Source organism: Xenopus laevis, chromosome 5S, assembly GCF_017654675.1.
Source record: "Xenopus laevis strain J_2021 chromosome 5S, Xenopus_laevis_v10.1, whole genome shotgun sequence".
NCBI classification, from domain to species: Eukaryota; Metazoa; Chordata; class Amphibia; order Anura; family Pipidae; genus Xenopus; species Xenopus laevis.
Window position 1 is genome coordinate 33,321,156 of NC_054380.1, and position 14,057 is coordinate 33,335,212.

At 39.5% G+C, this 14,057-nt stretch overlaps 1 protein-coding gene across 1 annotated transcript in view; it reads left to right on the forward strand.

Annotated features, from left to right (window-relative positions):
• The window catches only part of arhgef33.S (Rho guanine nucleotide exchange factor 33 S homeolog), a 49,050-nt gene extending 46,727 nt beyond the window's left edge, over positions 1 to 2,323 (forward strand). Inside the window, exon 16 of the mRNA XM_041564382.1 lies at positions 2,203 to 2,323. Coding sequence (XP_041420316.1) covers positions 2,203 to 2,323 — 121 coding nt within the window. The remainder of the gene's footprint in view (positions 1 to 2,202) is intronic.
• Positions 2,324 to 14,057: the final 11,734 nt, after the last annotated feature.

The window sequence follows — 14,057 nt, forward strand, 5'->3', positions numbered from 1 at the left end:
AAATATTCTGGCGTTAATTTTGTCTTTAGCACATTTCGCTGTTTAGTAAACCATGCGTTAATGTGTACGTAGCGTTATTTTCAGCGAATGCGATAACTGGCGAACAATTATTCTAGCGCAAGAATATTCGCAAATTTATATTTACCGCATGTTAGTAAACTGGCGATAACATATTTGGCGAAAATTCTGTCTATATATTGTGCGAATATTTTTAACGCACTTTAGTAAACGGACCCCTTAGACTGTAAAGTCTGGCAGTAGCTGGGGAGATTATTTTTTTCTTTGTCATCCTAGACACAGCCCTTCGTGTCTACATATAAATATGGCCCTGCCTTGTGGTACACTATATGGAGATTGGATAGGCTGGAGGGAGGTTAAAAGTTTAAGCTGGCCATAGACGCAAAGATCTAATCGTACGAATCGAGGATTCGTACGATTTTCGAACCGTGTGTGGAGAGTCCCGACATTTTTCGTCCGACGGAGATCGGTCGTTTGGTCGATCGGACAGGTTAGAAAATTTCTGTCGGCTGCCGATAATATCTCTGCGTGTATTGCCGATCGTACGATTTTCAGTGGGAGACTGTCACCAGCTTTTGTTGGACATAGATATCGTACGATTGCTGTCAGGGGCAGAACATCAGCTGATCTGTTCTTTAACTAATCTGACTGGTAAGACTTTGATCTGAATGGTTAGTGGCGGGTCGGGAGATGGGAAAGTCCGATCGTGCGATGATTCGTACGATCGGATCTTTGCATCTATGGCCAGCTTTACTCTCAAGTCTATCCAATCCCTATGTGGCTGTACTGGCATGTACACTTTGAGAAAAAAGATAAACCGTATTTTCAAAGTTCAAAAAGAATGCATCCCCCTCCCAAATTCTAGCTCTGCCTAAAGGTCGTGTTGATTAGGGGGGTTCACTTAATGTTTATTCTGGGACCAGTCTATCTATCTCTCTGCCCTTATTCCAGTGACTGAAATGACATAAGGAATGATAAATACAGCATGAACTTACACCAGCATATCTCTGAGTAAAGCTGGCCATAGATGTAAAGATTTTTAAAAGATCTGATCGTCATCGTGAGACCACAATTATCTCGAAACGATCGTACGAATTGTTCATCAACTAAAAAGACCATTTCAGGCGATATTGCCAGGAAAACAAAGGGGAGCTGCCTGCTTGTACCTGCAAACATAGATAGATTGCGCTGGGACCGATAAAGATTTTTTAACCTGGCCGATCAATTTTCTGCCAGATGTCGGCCGAAAAATCGTAAGATGTACGATTGTTCGAATCCCACTAAACGCACGATAATTTCGAAGGATAGGTCGGACTTTGCTAAAATCGGTCGTTCGGCAAGAGAAATCTTTGCGTCTATGGGGACCTTAAGCCTGCAAAGCTTGATAAGACCCTAAGCCAAAGATAATGGTTTTATGTTTCATTCCGCAAGAAAAAAAAAGAATTTGATTACCTATTGCATATATACATTTTAGTTTGTGTTTGAGTTACTGTAAGATGGAGATTAAATAGAAAGGTGATCTAAAAATAATGATAACATTCAATAAACCAATAGAAATGTTTTGCCACCAATATGTATTCATGCAGCTTATAAATAAACTATTGTTTAATGCTTACGGAGAAACAGGAAATCATTTTTAAAAACTTGAATTATTTGATTAAAATGCTCTCTATGGGAGATGACCTTCCTGTAATTTGGAGTTTTCAGGATGATGAATTTCTGGATAAGGGATCCCACAACTATATCCATTTAAAACTTGGGTTATTCAATCTATCTTTGCTTTTTAATAGTTTTAAAGCCTTAATATGACCTTATTACTGAGCAAGAAAAAAATTACACAAACAGCTAAATATTTTCAAACAAGCCCATATAATGAAAATCCACACATTTCAATGCTCTAATTTGCATGTAGCAAATGCATATACATAAGCTGCTATATAATGCTTTTATTGTCTTTTGAATATAAAAGTTCAGATACAATTTATTCTATGTTCTTAATCCTAACTATGGAATAAAGGTACCTCGCCCAAATATAAAACAGAATGTTCTCATTTTGCTGCATTTCTATCTTATAAGAACAACTCTTTGCTTATGAATATCATATTTTCACGGTCTTTAGTCTTATGGAATCTTGAAGTTAGAGGTGTTTGTTTATCATACCCTTGCTGTGTTCTGAGATTTTAGGTCTGGTGGACTAGAAAGCAAAGAGAAATCAAGTGAGAAGTCATCCTTAGACCAATCACCTACAAAACAAGAAATCTTCCGAACTCTGATTAGTGAACTTGACCGTGGCACAGCTGTGTGATAAAGAAAATGATGGCTTTGCTTAGAAACTCTGCATATATATATATAGGATGCTGTTTTATGTTGAGGCTTGTTAATGACTTTTGTTGGAAAGTAGCTCTAGAAATCATAATAGCATCAGTATTATATATAGAAAGGCAGAACTGTAGTTATTATAAATCAGTTTTCTGTTTTTTCTGGTTAAAACACTCTGTGAAATCACGTACAGGTATGGGATCCATTATCTGGAAACCCAACTCCGAATTACGGAAAGGTAGTTTCCCACAGACTCCATTATATAGTGAATAAAGTACCCCCTCTTGTAAAATATAAGGATATTATAAGTTACCGAGGAGTTTCATGACCCTATAAAAACACGAGGCCGAAGGCCGAGTGTTTTTATACAGGTCATGGAACTCCGAGGTAACTTATAATATCCTCATATTTTACAACTGGGGGTACTTTATTAATTCTAATACACAAATTTTAGTGAGTCATGTTACAGAAATTACATCACTAGTCACCGTTTATAACTGATGACATCACTACTCACCGTTTATAAGGATATAATTTACAAGATATTCATGGCTTTTGTGTATTATAATCAAATAATCCAACTTTTTAAAAATGATTTTATTTTTCTCTGTAATAATTAAACAGTACCTTGTACTTGATCCAAACTTTAATTAACTCTTACTGGAAGCAAAACCAGGTTATTGGGTTTATTTAATGTTTACATGATTTTCTAGTAGTCGTAAGGTATGAAGATCCAAATTACGGAAAGGACTTCTTCCATAGACTCCATTATAATCAAATAATCCAACTTTTTAAAAATGATTTTATTTTTCTCTGTAATAATACAACAGTACCTTGTACTTGATCCAAAATTGGATTTTAAACCAGGTTATTGGGTTTATTTCACGTTTACATGATTTTCTAGTAGTCTTAAGGTATGAAGATCCAAATTACAGAAAGATCCCTTATCCAGAAAAACCCAGGTCCCAAGCATTCTGGATAACAGGTCCAATACCTGTATCTCAGTACTGAGAGAAATTGGAGAAACCATAAACTACTCCATAGTGATGCTCAGGATAAAATTGTGTAACAAGATATTAATGACTGAAAGCAACTTCTGTTAAAAAAAAAAGTAGGTGCTCATTCAGATTTTAGTGTGATCTCTGGAGGCATGTGAATGAATAAGAAGCAGGAAATAATGCTGCTCAAGGTACCTCAAAAGCTGTGCAGGCTGAATATATTATATATATATCTCTGCGTCTGCGTTTGGCTAAATCAATGCACCATTGACTGAAGGTGAACAGGGCAGAGTGGCTTATATCTACGATTTTGATAAAACTGATCTCTCCATGGACCATATACTGTAGTTCTTGAGAAACAGCAAAAAATGTCCATATATAAACGCTTATATTATTGTAAAGATTATCATACTATTCCCAAACTTACACACTTGTCTCCAAAACTTCTGATTGATTATATCAGTATTAGAGGCCGATCTGGGTAACAAAACTTAATCTTAAATTCCCTAATTGTGGTAATACATAAAGACAGCAAAGTCTACTGTGATCAATATCTCATCTCACACTAAATTGTTTTCTCTGAGACTTATTTATTCAAATTCCACATTACGTTTTTTTTTATCTGTGGTTTGAGAAAACTGGCCCAAAAAACACTTTATTGCATTATTTCAAATTTGCTTATTAAGAACATGAATTTTTAAGATTAAAAAACACCTAATGAAAAAATTGGCAGGTAAAACACGCAAGCATCTGTTTAACTCAGTATGAAGTGTATTGTTAACATTCAAGCTGTAATTGTCAAGTTTTTTTTAAAGGAAAAGGAAAGGTTAAAACTAAGTAAAGGTGGCCATACACGGATAGATCCGCTCGTTTGGCGATGTCGCCAAACGAGCGGATCTCCCTCCGATATGCCCACCTTGAGGTGGGCAATATCGGGCTGATCCGATCGTGGGCCCTAGGGCCCAACGATCGGATCCTAGCGTTCGCCAAACGGGCGGTCGGATCGCGGGACCGCATCAACGAACAGATGCGGCCGCGATCCGACGGGATTTTTAACCCCATCCGATCGAGATCTGGCCGACTTTCGGCCAGATCTCGATCGGGGAAGCCCGTCGGGGGCCCCCATACACGGGCCAATAAGCTGCCGACTTGGTCTGTCGGCAGCTTTTATCGGCCCGTGTATGGCCACCATAAGCCTTCTCAGAAAGGTCTACCTAAATATACCAGTAAACCCTCAAAGCAGTGCAGCTCTGAGTCCTCATTCAAAAGAAACACAGCATTTCTTTCCTTCTATTGTGTACACATGGGCTTCTGTATCAGACTTCCTGCCTTCAGTTTAAACCTCCTTCCCCCGGGCGTGAGCATGCTCAGTTTGCTCCTCTTCCCCCCCCTTCTCTGCTGTAATCTGAGACCACAGCTATAAATGAGCAGGGAGAGACTCAGGCAGGAAGTGATGTCACACCAAGCTAATACTGCAGCTGCTATCAACAGAGAGCTTCTAGAGATTTTTATTCAGGTATGGTAAAACATTCTAGAGATGCTATTGCAGCTAATCTATTGCCAATAAACTGCCACCATAGCTTTCCTTTTCCTTTAAAGCATTTGAATTTTTTAAAAATTAATAGAGCAGTGCCATGAAATTTCAATTCTAATCTTTTATTAAAATTAAAAAAAAAATTAAAAAAATTGAGAAAACTAAAATCTGAAAATTCATAATTTTTTAGTATGCCTATCTATATGGGAAAGCATGAGTGCCTGCTCAACTATTCGTCTCAGGTAATGAGGCCTTCAAGCTGAAATCCAGACCACCTACTGATACATCTACTTCTTGGGCAACGTAGACTCCACCCCTCCCCAGGGGCACCATACCATTTAGAACTTTCACATCATCTTAATATACAACTAAAATAGGCCAGTGTCTCCACCTTTCTAGGTAGAGGAACATTTAAGTGGTCAGAGAAATGCAAATATCAGATGAACATGGAAACGATTACTCTGCTTTGGGTTCACCTGCAGAATAGTGATTAGTAGCTAAACTGGTATGCATCTACTTTCTAACCTCGTCCTGTTGGTAAATAGTGTAAGAAATAAAGCAGAGGCTTAATTATTTTTATTCACATTAAAACTGAATTTAATGTCCCGGGATCCATTATGCCCTTCAACTAATTTTTTGGGTCATACTCCTGAGTAGTATATGCTTGGGTCAGGTTTTAATGTGGGAATAAGCACGCGTGTAGTCTCACTAAGACCTGCCAAGTTCAATAGCTTCACAACGTGATAAAATGTGAACCAGTTCTAAAAAAGCCAACATAGGCGCCCCCTGAGGAGACATGCAATAGATGGAACAACACCGCCCAGAATTATCATCATCATTTATTTATATAGCATTAGCTCCTCTTTTTGGGACCTTTTAACAGCATGGGCAAACTAAGGGGGACTTAATGGGGCAAATTCCCTAATCTGCGAAAATTCGCCAGCAACGGCTTCGAACACATCGCTACACTTCGCCTGGCGAAAATTCGATCAGACAATGCTAATTTACTAAAATGCGAAGTTGTGTCCAGGGCGTCAAATGCAGGATAATTTTCGCAAGCATTACGTCGGCAATCAAATCGAAGATGTGCTAGCGTTCAATTGTGCCTTGCGCAACTTCGTAAAAGGTTTTCGCTCAGGCTAATTTGCATACGGCAGGAAATTATAAAGTTTAATGGACGTATATGTTGCAGCAAATACATTACATTACACAAGTCCAGGGAACCTTAATAAAGAAAATATAGTTGTTATATTGCCCTACACATGAGCCCACTGAATAGTTTATGTTCCATATGTTAGAAAATGTAGGGGGGAACCCGGTTACCCAAAAAACATTTTTAAGGACTTTTGCAGGCTATCATTCTGAAAAAAGTAAAAGACGCCAGAGTTTTTTGAAGGGATGCACCGAATCCTACTGGATTTTGGATTTGGCCGAACCCTTCGCGAAATATTCGACTGAATACCGAACCAAATCCTAATTTGCATAATATGGGTGGGAAGGGGAAATTTTTTTACCTTGTTTTGTGACAATAAATCACGCAATTTCTCTCCCCGCCCCAATTTGCATATGCAAATAAAGATTAGGTTCGGCTGGGCAGAAGGATTCGGACAAATCTGAATTCTGCTGAAAAGGGCCGAATCCTTGTCAAATCCCGAACCAAATCCTGGTTTTGATGAATCCCTAGTTTTTTTTCCACTAAAAATTGAGGAAGTTCTATGCACTCCATTGCACTTCGTTTGGTCTCAGCTGGCGAAAGAGGTAACGTTCAGTAAAATCCGCATCTTAGTGAATTTGCGGAGTTACGTCCATTCGCCCAAGCAAAATTTGCCTGTTGTAAGAGTATGTAGCAACACTAGCGTCTATATCTTTCGCTAGCACCTAGCTGCACCCATTAGTAAATCGGCAAAGTAACGAAATGACGTCACGCTGGCGAATCATCACCAGCGTTTGTCACTTCACCTTTTAGTAAATGTGCCCAAATACTGTATGTCTATTCAAACATTATAATTGTGAGCATAATTTGAAACAATTTTTAAACAAAACTTTATCTGTATTATAGGTTTTACACTATATTTGCATTTTACATGTTCCATAACAGCAGGAAGAAATCCCTGGCAATCTTCCACGGGCATTCTGATATATGCAATAAAATAGTTAAACATTTGTAAGTACACACCTAAGATCTTCACGTGGTGAATTTCAACTTAAACAACTTATTCCATGGTGTCTAGAAAGGCATTTGCCAGCAGTGTTGGGATCTAAAAAATACACAATAAAATAAATGTCACCATAATGGTAATATAATATGCTACACTATATTATCCGTTTGTTATATGCTTGTTTCCCTGAGCCTTGTGTAGCGCTGGCTCACATTTTTGTGTGGATTCCTACTCGGGGGAGAATAAGTTCTACTGAGCGGTTAAAAGTAGTGATGGGCGAATTTGCGCATTTTTTTGACGCCGGTGTCCTAGTCTAGGGAAAATCCACCACCACAAAATACCTACAGTATAACTTTATAAGAAAATCATTCCATTACCCCTAGTCTGTATTTTGTTTAAAATGTACTATAACATGCTGTAAATAGTGTAAATCAATGGACAATAGGTTAATAGCAATCCAGTGCAATATTGAAGTGTTTTCAATTATTTCAATATATGTTTTTCTGGAAATTTAGGGGGCTGTAGTAACTTCTTGTTATGCAACTGACCTGAACCATGATGTACACTATTATTATAATTTATTGTAATTTTCCCATCATAAATACTAACTGTGAAGAATGATAGGTTTATAAGTGACTGATGTGTGCAATTTGGCAGTGAATATGCTATGAATAAAATTGCCTTTCTCCTGTTTTGTACTATATGTGCTATATGTACCATGTTGTGCCAAAAAGTCTAGAATTAAACTAACTTTATTTGACTGCAGTTGATGTTATTTTTTGTTACCCTATTAAAAAAAAATACTGCCATGTGTATCAAAATGTGCATATATTTCAGCTCTCAGTCCACCTATTTTGGGAAACCACTGGTTTAGTACATGGTAAATTACTTTTTCCAGTTGCGTTATACTAGAATAAAGGAAAGGTCACTGATTCATTGGGTATGTGGCTAGAATAAAAGGTAAAGGGCTAAAAAGTATTATGTACTGCGAACTTATAAAAAGCAAAAAACAAATAGACTTTGGAAGGGCCCTGGGACAGCTAATTTATTGGGGAGATAGGATAACTGTAGCAGTTGGAAAAAATAGTATCTGGGAAGGAAGTGTGACTGTGGGATAGCAGGTATAGTAGTAAGAGATGGTTTCTATAGTAGTAGTGGGATAAGTCTCTGGGAAGGACTGTAGTTGTGGGATAGCAGGTATAGTAGAGAGAAATGGTGCCTATAGTAGCAGTGGGATAATAGTAAGTAATAGGTATAGTAGGGAGAGATGTGGCAAATGGCAATTGTAAATGTTGTTTATTGTTTCTGAATTGCAAAACAAAAGACAAGTAAAAAGAAGTTGACAAAAAAAGGAGGGAGAGATGGTGCCTATAGCAGCAGTGGATAATAGTCTCTGGGAAAGGACTGCGGCTGTGGGATAGCAGGTATAGTAGGGAGAGATGGTGCCTATAGTAGCAGTGGATAATAGTCTCTGAGAAGGGACTGTGGCTGTGGGATAGCAGGTATAGTAGGGAGAGATTGTGCCTATAGTAACAGTAGGATAATAGTCTCTGGGAAGGGACTGTGGCTGTGGGATAGCAGGTATAGTAGGGAGAGATGGTGCCTATAGTAACAGTGGGATAATAGTCTCTGGGAAGGGACTGTGGCTGTGGGATAGCAGGTATAGTAGGGAGAGATGGTGCCTATAGTAACAGTGGGATAATAGTCTCTGGGAAGGGACTGTGGCTGTGGGATAACAGGTATAGTAGGGAGAGATGGTGTCTATAGTAACAGTGGGATAATAGTCTCTGGGAAGGGACTGTGGCTGTGGGATAACAGGTATAGTAGGGAGAGATGGTGTCTATAGTAACAGTGGGATAATAGTCTCTGGGAAGGGACTGTGGCTGTGGGATAGCAGGTATAGTAGGGAGAGATGGTGCCTATAGTAACAGTGGGATAATAGTCTCTGGGAAGGGACTGTGGCTGTGGGATAGCAGGTATAGTAGGGAGAGATGGTGCCTATAGTAGCAGTGGATAATAGTCTCTGGGAAAGGACTGTGTCTGTGGGATAGCAGGTATAGTAGGGAGAGATTGTGCCTAAAGTAACAGTGGGATAATAGTCTCTGGGAAGGGACTGTGGCTGTGGGATAGCAGGTATAGTAGAGAGAGATGTTGTCCATAGTAGCAGTGGGGGAAAATAGTCCTTGGGAAGGGATAGTAGGTAAACTAGGGAGAGATGGTGCCTATAGTAGAGGTGGGGGGAAAATAGTCTCTGGGAAGCAGGTCTGGACTGAGAATTAAAATAGGCCCTGACATTTCAGGTACACAGAGGCCCACTCAGCCTACACAGAGGCCCAAACAGCCCCCACCAGCCCACTAGATACTGACTTTCTATGGCACATTATAGCAGCACCTCTGGCATTTGCCAGAACCCACAGATTGCCAGTCCGGGCCTGCTGGGAAGGGACTGTGGCTGTGGGATAGCAGGTAAAGTAGGGAGAGATAGTGCCTATAGTAGCAGTGAGATAATAGTCTCTAGGAAAGGACTGTGGCTGTGGGATAGCAGGTATAGTAGGGAGATATGTTGTCTATAGTAGCAGTGGGATAATAGTTTCTAGGAAAGGACTGTGACTGTGGGATAGGAGGTATAGTAAGGAAAGAAGGTGCCTATAGTAGCAGAGGGATAATATCCTCTTGGAAGGGACAGCAGCTGTGGGATAACGTGTATAGTAGGGAGAGATGATCCCATTGTAGCAGTAGAAATAACAGCCTATGGGAAGGGGCAGGTATAGTATGTAGAGATGGTACCTATTGTAGTAGTAGTTCTTTCCAAGAGACTATTATGCTCGCTGCTACTATAGACACCATCTATTCATACTATACCTGGAAGAAAGGCATTATGATAAATATATCTAGAGAAAAGAAGAAATAGAAACTGAAAAAAGACCAGAATGCAAAAGACCAAAAAAACCCCAAAAGGTAAAATCTAATTCCAGGCACATGAAAATGTCACAGGATGGGGTCACATCCACTTCTATAAGCCCCTAGTATTTAACCCAGTACAGTTGCCAGCACAAAATACTCAAAGCACTTGGACTATCTCCTTAGGCTCTGGCACCTGAATCGGTGCACCCAATTATCTAGGAACTACATTTATGTTTTCAAGTAGTTGACCCCATAGGACACCCAGTAGGGGAGGATGAGCAAGATCAACAGCCAGAGCAGATCTTAGACATCAGCTGTATAGTACAGTAAATTACAGTCTTTGGACTGGATCCTACCTCGCCTTTCTGGGGGCTTACACCATCATCTGAATTACCAGCCTATTATTCCTCCGTATCTGTTCCAGATGGTCCTTTCTTCATTCAGCAGGGTCAGGTTAGGCACCTACTTAAAGGAATAGTAACACCAACAAATTAAAGTGTTTTAAATTAATGAAAAGATATTGTACAGATAGCAAATTATTAAGGATTCTTGAGATCTTATCTATTGTGTATTCTGTGCTTTAATGGCTGTTCTTATAGCTGTACAGCAGCTTGGTTATATAAACTATAATTGTGTTTCTAGCAGTACAGGGCAACAGTACATTATTTTATCATTTCTTCCAACCACTCTCGTTTTTTGGTGTTACTGTTCTTTTAAAGACATGCTCCCAATACTAGAACAACCACTCCAACATCCAATAGGATAGAGTATTGTTTATGTTTTCCAGTCTATAAGTCTATTTTATTCAGGGCATCTCTGGGGTGATGAATGAATATCAGTAAAAAATGTTTTACCAAGTATTCAGTACTGGAGGAGTATAACCCCCCCCTAAAGTTGACTTAAAGGAGAAGTAAAGGTTAAAAGTAAGTAAGCTTTATCAGAAAGGTCTATATAAATACACCAGTAAACCCTCAAAGTTATGCTGTTCTCAGTCCTCTGTCAAAAGAAACACAGCATTTCTTTCCTTCTATTGTGTACACATGGGCTTCTGTATCAGACTTCCTGTTTTCAGTTTAAACCTCCAGGGCAGGGCTTGAGCATGCTCAGTGTGCTCCTCTTCCCCTCCCTCCTCTCATCCCTGCTGTAATCTGAGCTCAGAGCTGTAAGTGAGCAGGGAGAGACTCAGGCAGGAAGTGATTTCACACCAAGCTTACATGGCAGCTTCTATCCTAAACAAACAGAGACAGTGTCTAGAGCTGTTTACTCAGATATGGTAAAGCATTCTGCAGAATAAATATAGCGTTCTACCTTGCACTATTGTGGCTAATCTGTTGGCAATAAACTGTCTTGGAGCTTTCCTCACAGTGTTGTGCAGATACACAACACTGCCCACAGTAGACACCACAGCATTTAAAGCTGTATGATAAAATTCATTTTAAATTAAACATGAAACCCAAATTCTAATTTCTTATTAAAACATCCATGCTTGTTATAAATTTATTTTAAAATTTCAGCTGTCACTTGCATAATGTCTTCTTTGCCTCTTTGCCTCAGGCACAGAAACCAATGTAACTCTTCATATCCCCTCCTGTACTTCCCCAGCTGGTCCACACTACTTTAGTCCTACACAATTTAAATACAATGACACAATGCCACCATAGTGGCATATCTCAATCACCAGGTCAGCACAAGGAGTACAGCAACCATGGAAGAGGTATCTATGGTCTTTCAATCTGTGGAACTTCATGTCCCACCCATATCAGCCATTTTCATACCTGAAACAAGCAACTGGGAAGCCGATTATTTCAGCAGAAAAATAATAGATCAAGTGGAATAGTAATTTCCCATGGAAATATTCGGGCTCATTGTGAACAGGTTAGGGAGAACAGAGATACAAGGTGGCCTCCTACAGAAATTGCAAACTCCCAAGATGCTGCACCTGGATCAAAGATGCAAGGAAAGAGGCAAAAGACACTTTGGGTATCCCATCGACTTTCAATAAAGTACATGTTTCTCCCCCCTACCCAGGCTGGCTAGAGCAATCAGGAAGCACCAAAAAGAACAGGTCCCAGCAATTCTAGTAGCCCCAGACTTCCCACCCTGGGCATGGATGGAATTTGTAAACATGTCAACCTCCTGTTCCTGACATCATGAGTTCCTGTCTCCTGTAGTCTTTGCACTTAAATCCAGTCAGTCAAAAGTCAGCTTTTTGCCCTGCCCTTGTTCCCCATATTACAATTACTTTGATTGCCTGCCCTTAACCTATACTAAGGGGGTTACTTACTAAACTCCGAATGCAAAAATCACGAACAATTTGTGATTTTTTTTTTTTATAAAATCTGACTTTTAAAAAATCACGCATTTTTTCGGAAATTATTAAACCATGAGGATGGAAAAGTCTGAATCTGAAAATCCGACATCTCAGACCAGTCGAGGTCGCATATAAGTCAATGGGAGAAGTCCCAAAGATTTTTTGATGTACACCTTGTTACTTATTATTAAATCTTTTGTAAAAAACCCAGTTCTTGTAAATAATGTTTGCTAGTAGTTGTACAACATATTGGCTCCTCACAACTAGTTTAACCAGGCATTCTGACACTAAGATAACTATTGCTCACTGTCCAATAACAGTTATTGACTTATCCCTAAAAGAAGACAAAGACGCAATTACATGTCTGCTTTGCAAGAGCTATCAGTACCCATTGGGCACTCAGGAACATGTCCATGCCTGAGCAAATCTGCAAATCTTCTGCCAGATCCCCAGTTGACCAAAACACCATAGTATTTTAATGTGAATCATTTTTATTGTTGTTTCACCATTGTGTATCCAATGTTTTGGCCGCATTGGAGCCTTTATTAAGGATAAAAGTGGTAGTCATAGTGTTACACATTATATAACCTCATATTCTCTCCAAATGGGCACCAAAATGATCTCATCACAACCTAATATAATTAGTGGATACTTTCATCTATCACATGTGAAAAGAGTTATCTTACTTTCCCCACTAGGTGTCATTGTCACCTACAGAGTCACCTATTGGGATTTTACTGCGATTTTACTCCAGACAGCTGCATCAACAGTAAAAGCCTCTTAATCAACCTAAGTATATCAACTGAGACATGTAAAACAATTGTGTGGAATTTATGTTTAGGCCAAAATCTAACATATGTGTTTTCTTATTTATTTCTTGTTTTAGTCAATCTGTTAATTTAGGCTGTAAAGGTGGCCATAGACACACAGATATTATCATATAAAACGAAAAACTCAAGGGGTTATTTATCAAAGTTCGAATTTATCTCGATATTTTCTGCTACAAACTCCGATCAAATCCGCTTGGTTTTTTATGCTTATTTATTAATACATTTTCCCGAAAATTTGCTTTTGGGGAAAAAAATTAGTCGGTAAAAGCAACTCGTTTTGATTTTTTTTATTTGTGTTTTTTGAGTTATTTAGCTTCTTATTCAACAGCTCTCCAGTTTGCAGTTTAAGCCACATGGTTGCTTGAGTCCAAATTACCATAGCAATCATGCATTGATTTGAATCAGGGACTGAAATATAAATAGGACAGGGCCTGGATAGAAAGAATAATAAAAAAGTAGCAATTACAATTAAATAAAATTTGTAGCCTTACAGAGCATTTGTTTTTTAGATGGGGTGATCCCATCTGATAGTTGAAAAGAGAATAGTAAGGCACTGTCGGACTGGCCCGGCGGGGCACCGGGAAAAAACCCGGTGGGCCCCAACCCTCATGGGCCCCCGTCGGGCCAGACCCCCTCTCCCGACGATAAGTACTACAAAAAATATATAATTTTTTGCTGCCGAGTGGCATGCGCAGGGCAACGTTCGCGCAGGCACGCCTAGTTGAGCACACGTCACAGTGGAGGGGCGGCGTTCGTGCATGCGCGCCGAGCACGCTTTCACAGTAAGGAGGCAGCAGGGGAAGCAGGGAAGGAGGTGGCGGGGGGCCCTGGACAGCAGTCCCAGAGGGCCCCGGGGCCCCCAGTCCGACTCTGAAGGCATGTAATTCAAAAACTATAAAAAAGTTACTTAAAATTAGCTATAGGATTCGGTTCGGGATTTAGCCAGTATTCAGGCTTTTTCAGCAGGATTTGGATTCGGTGAAT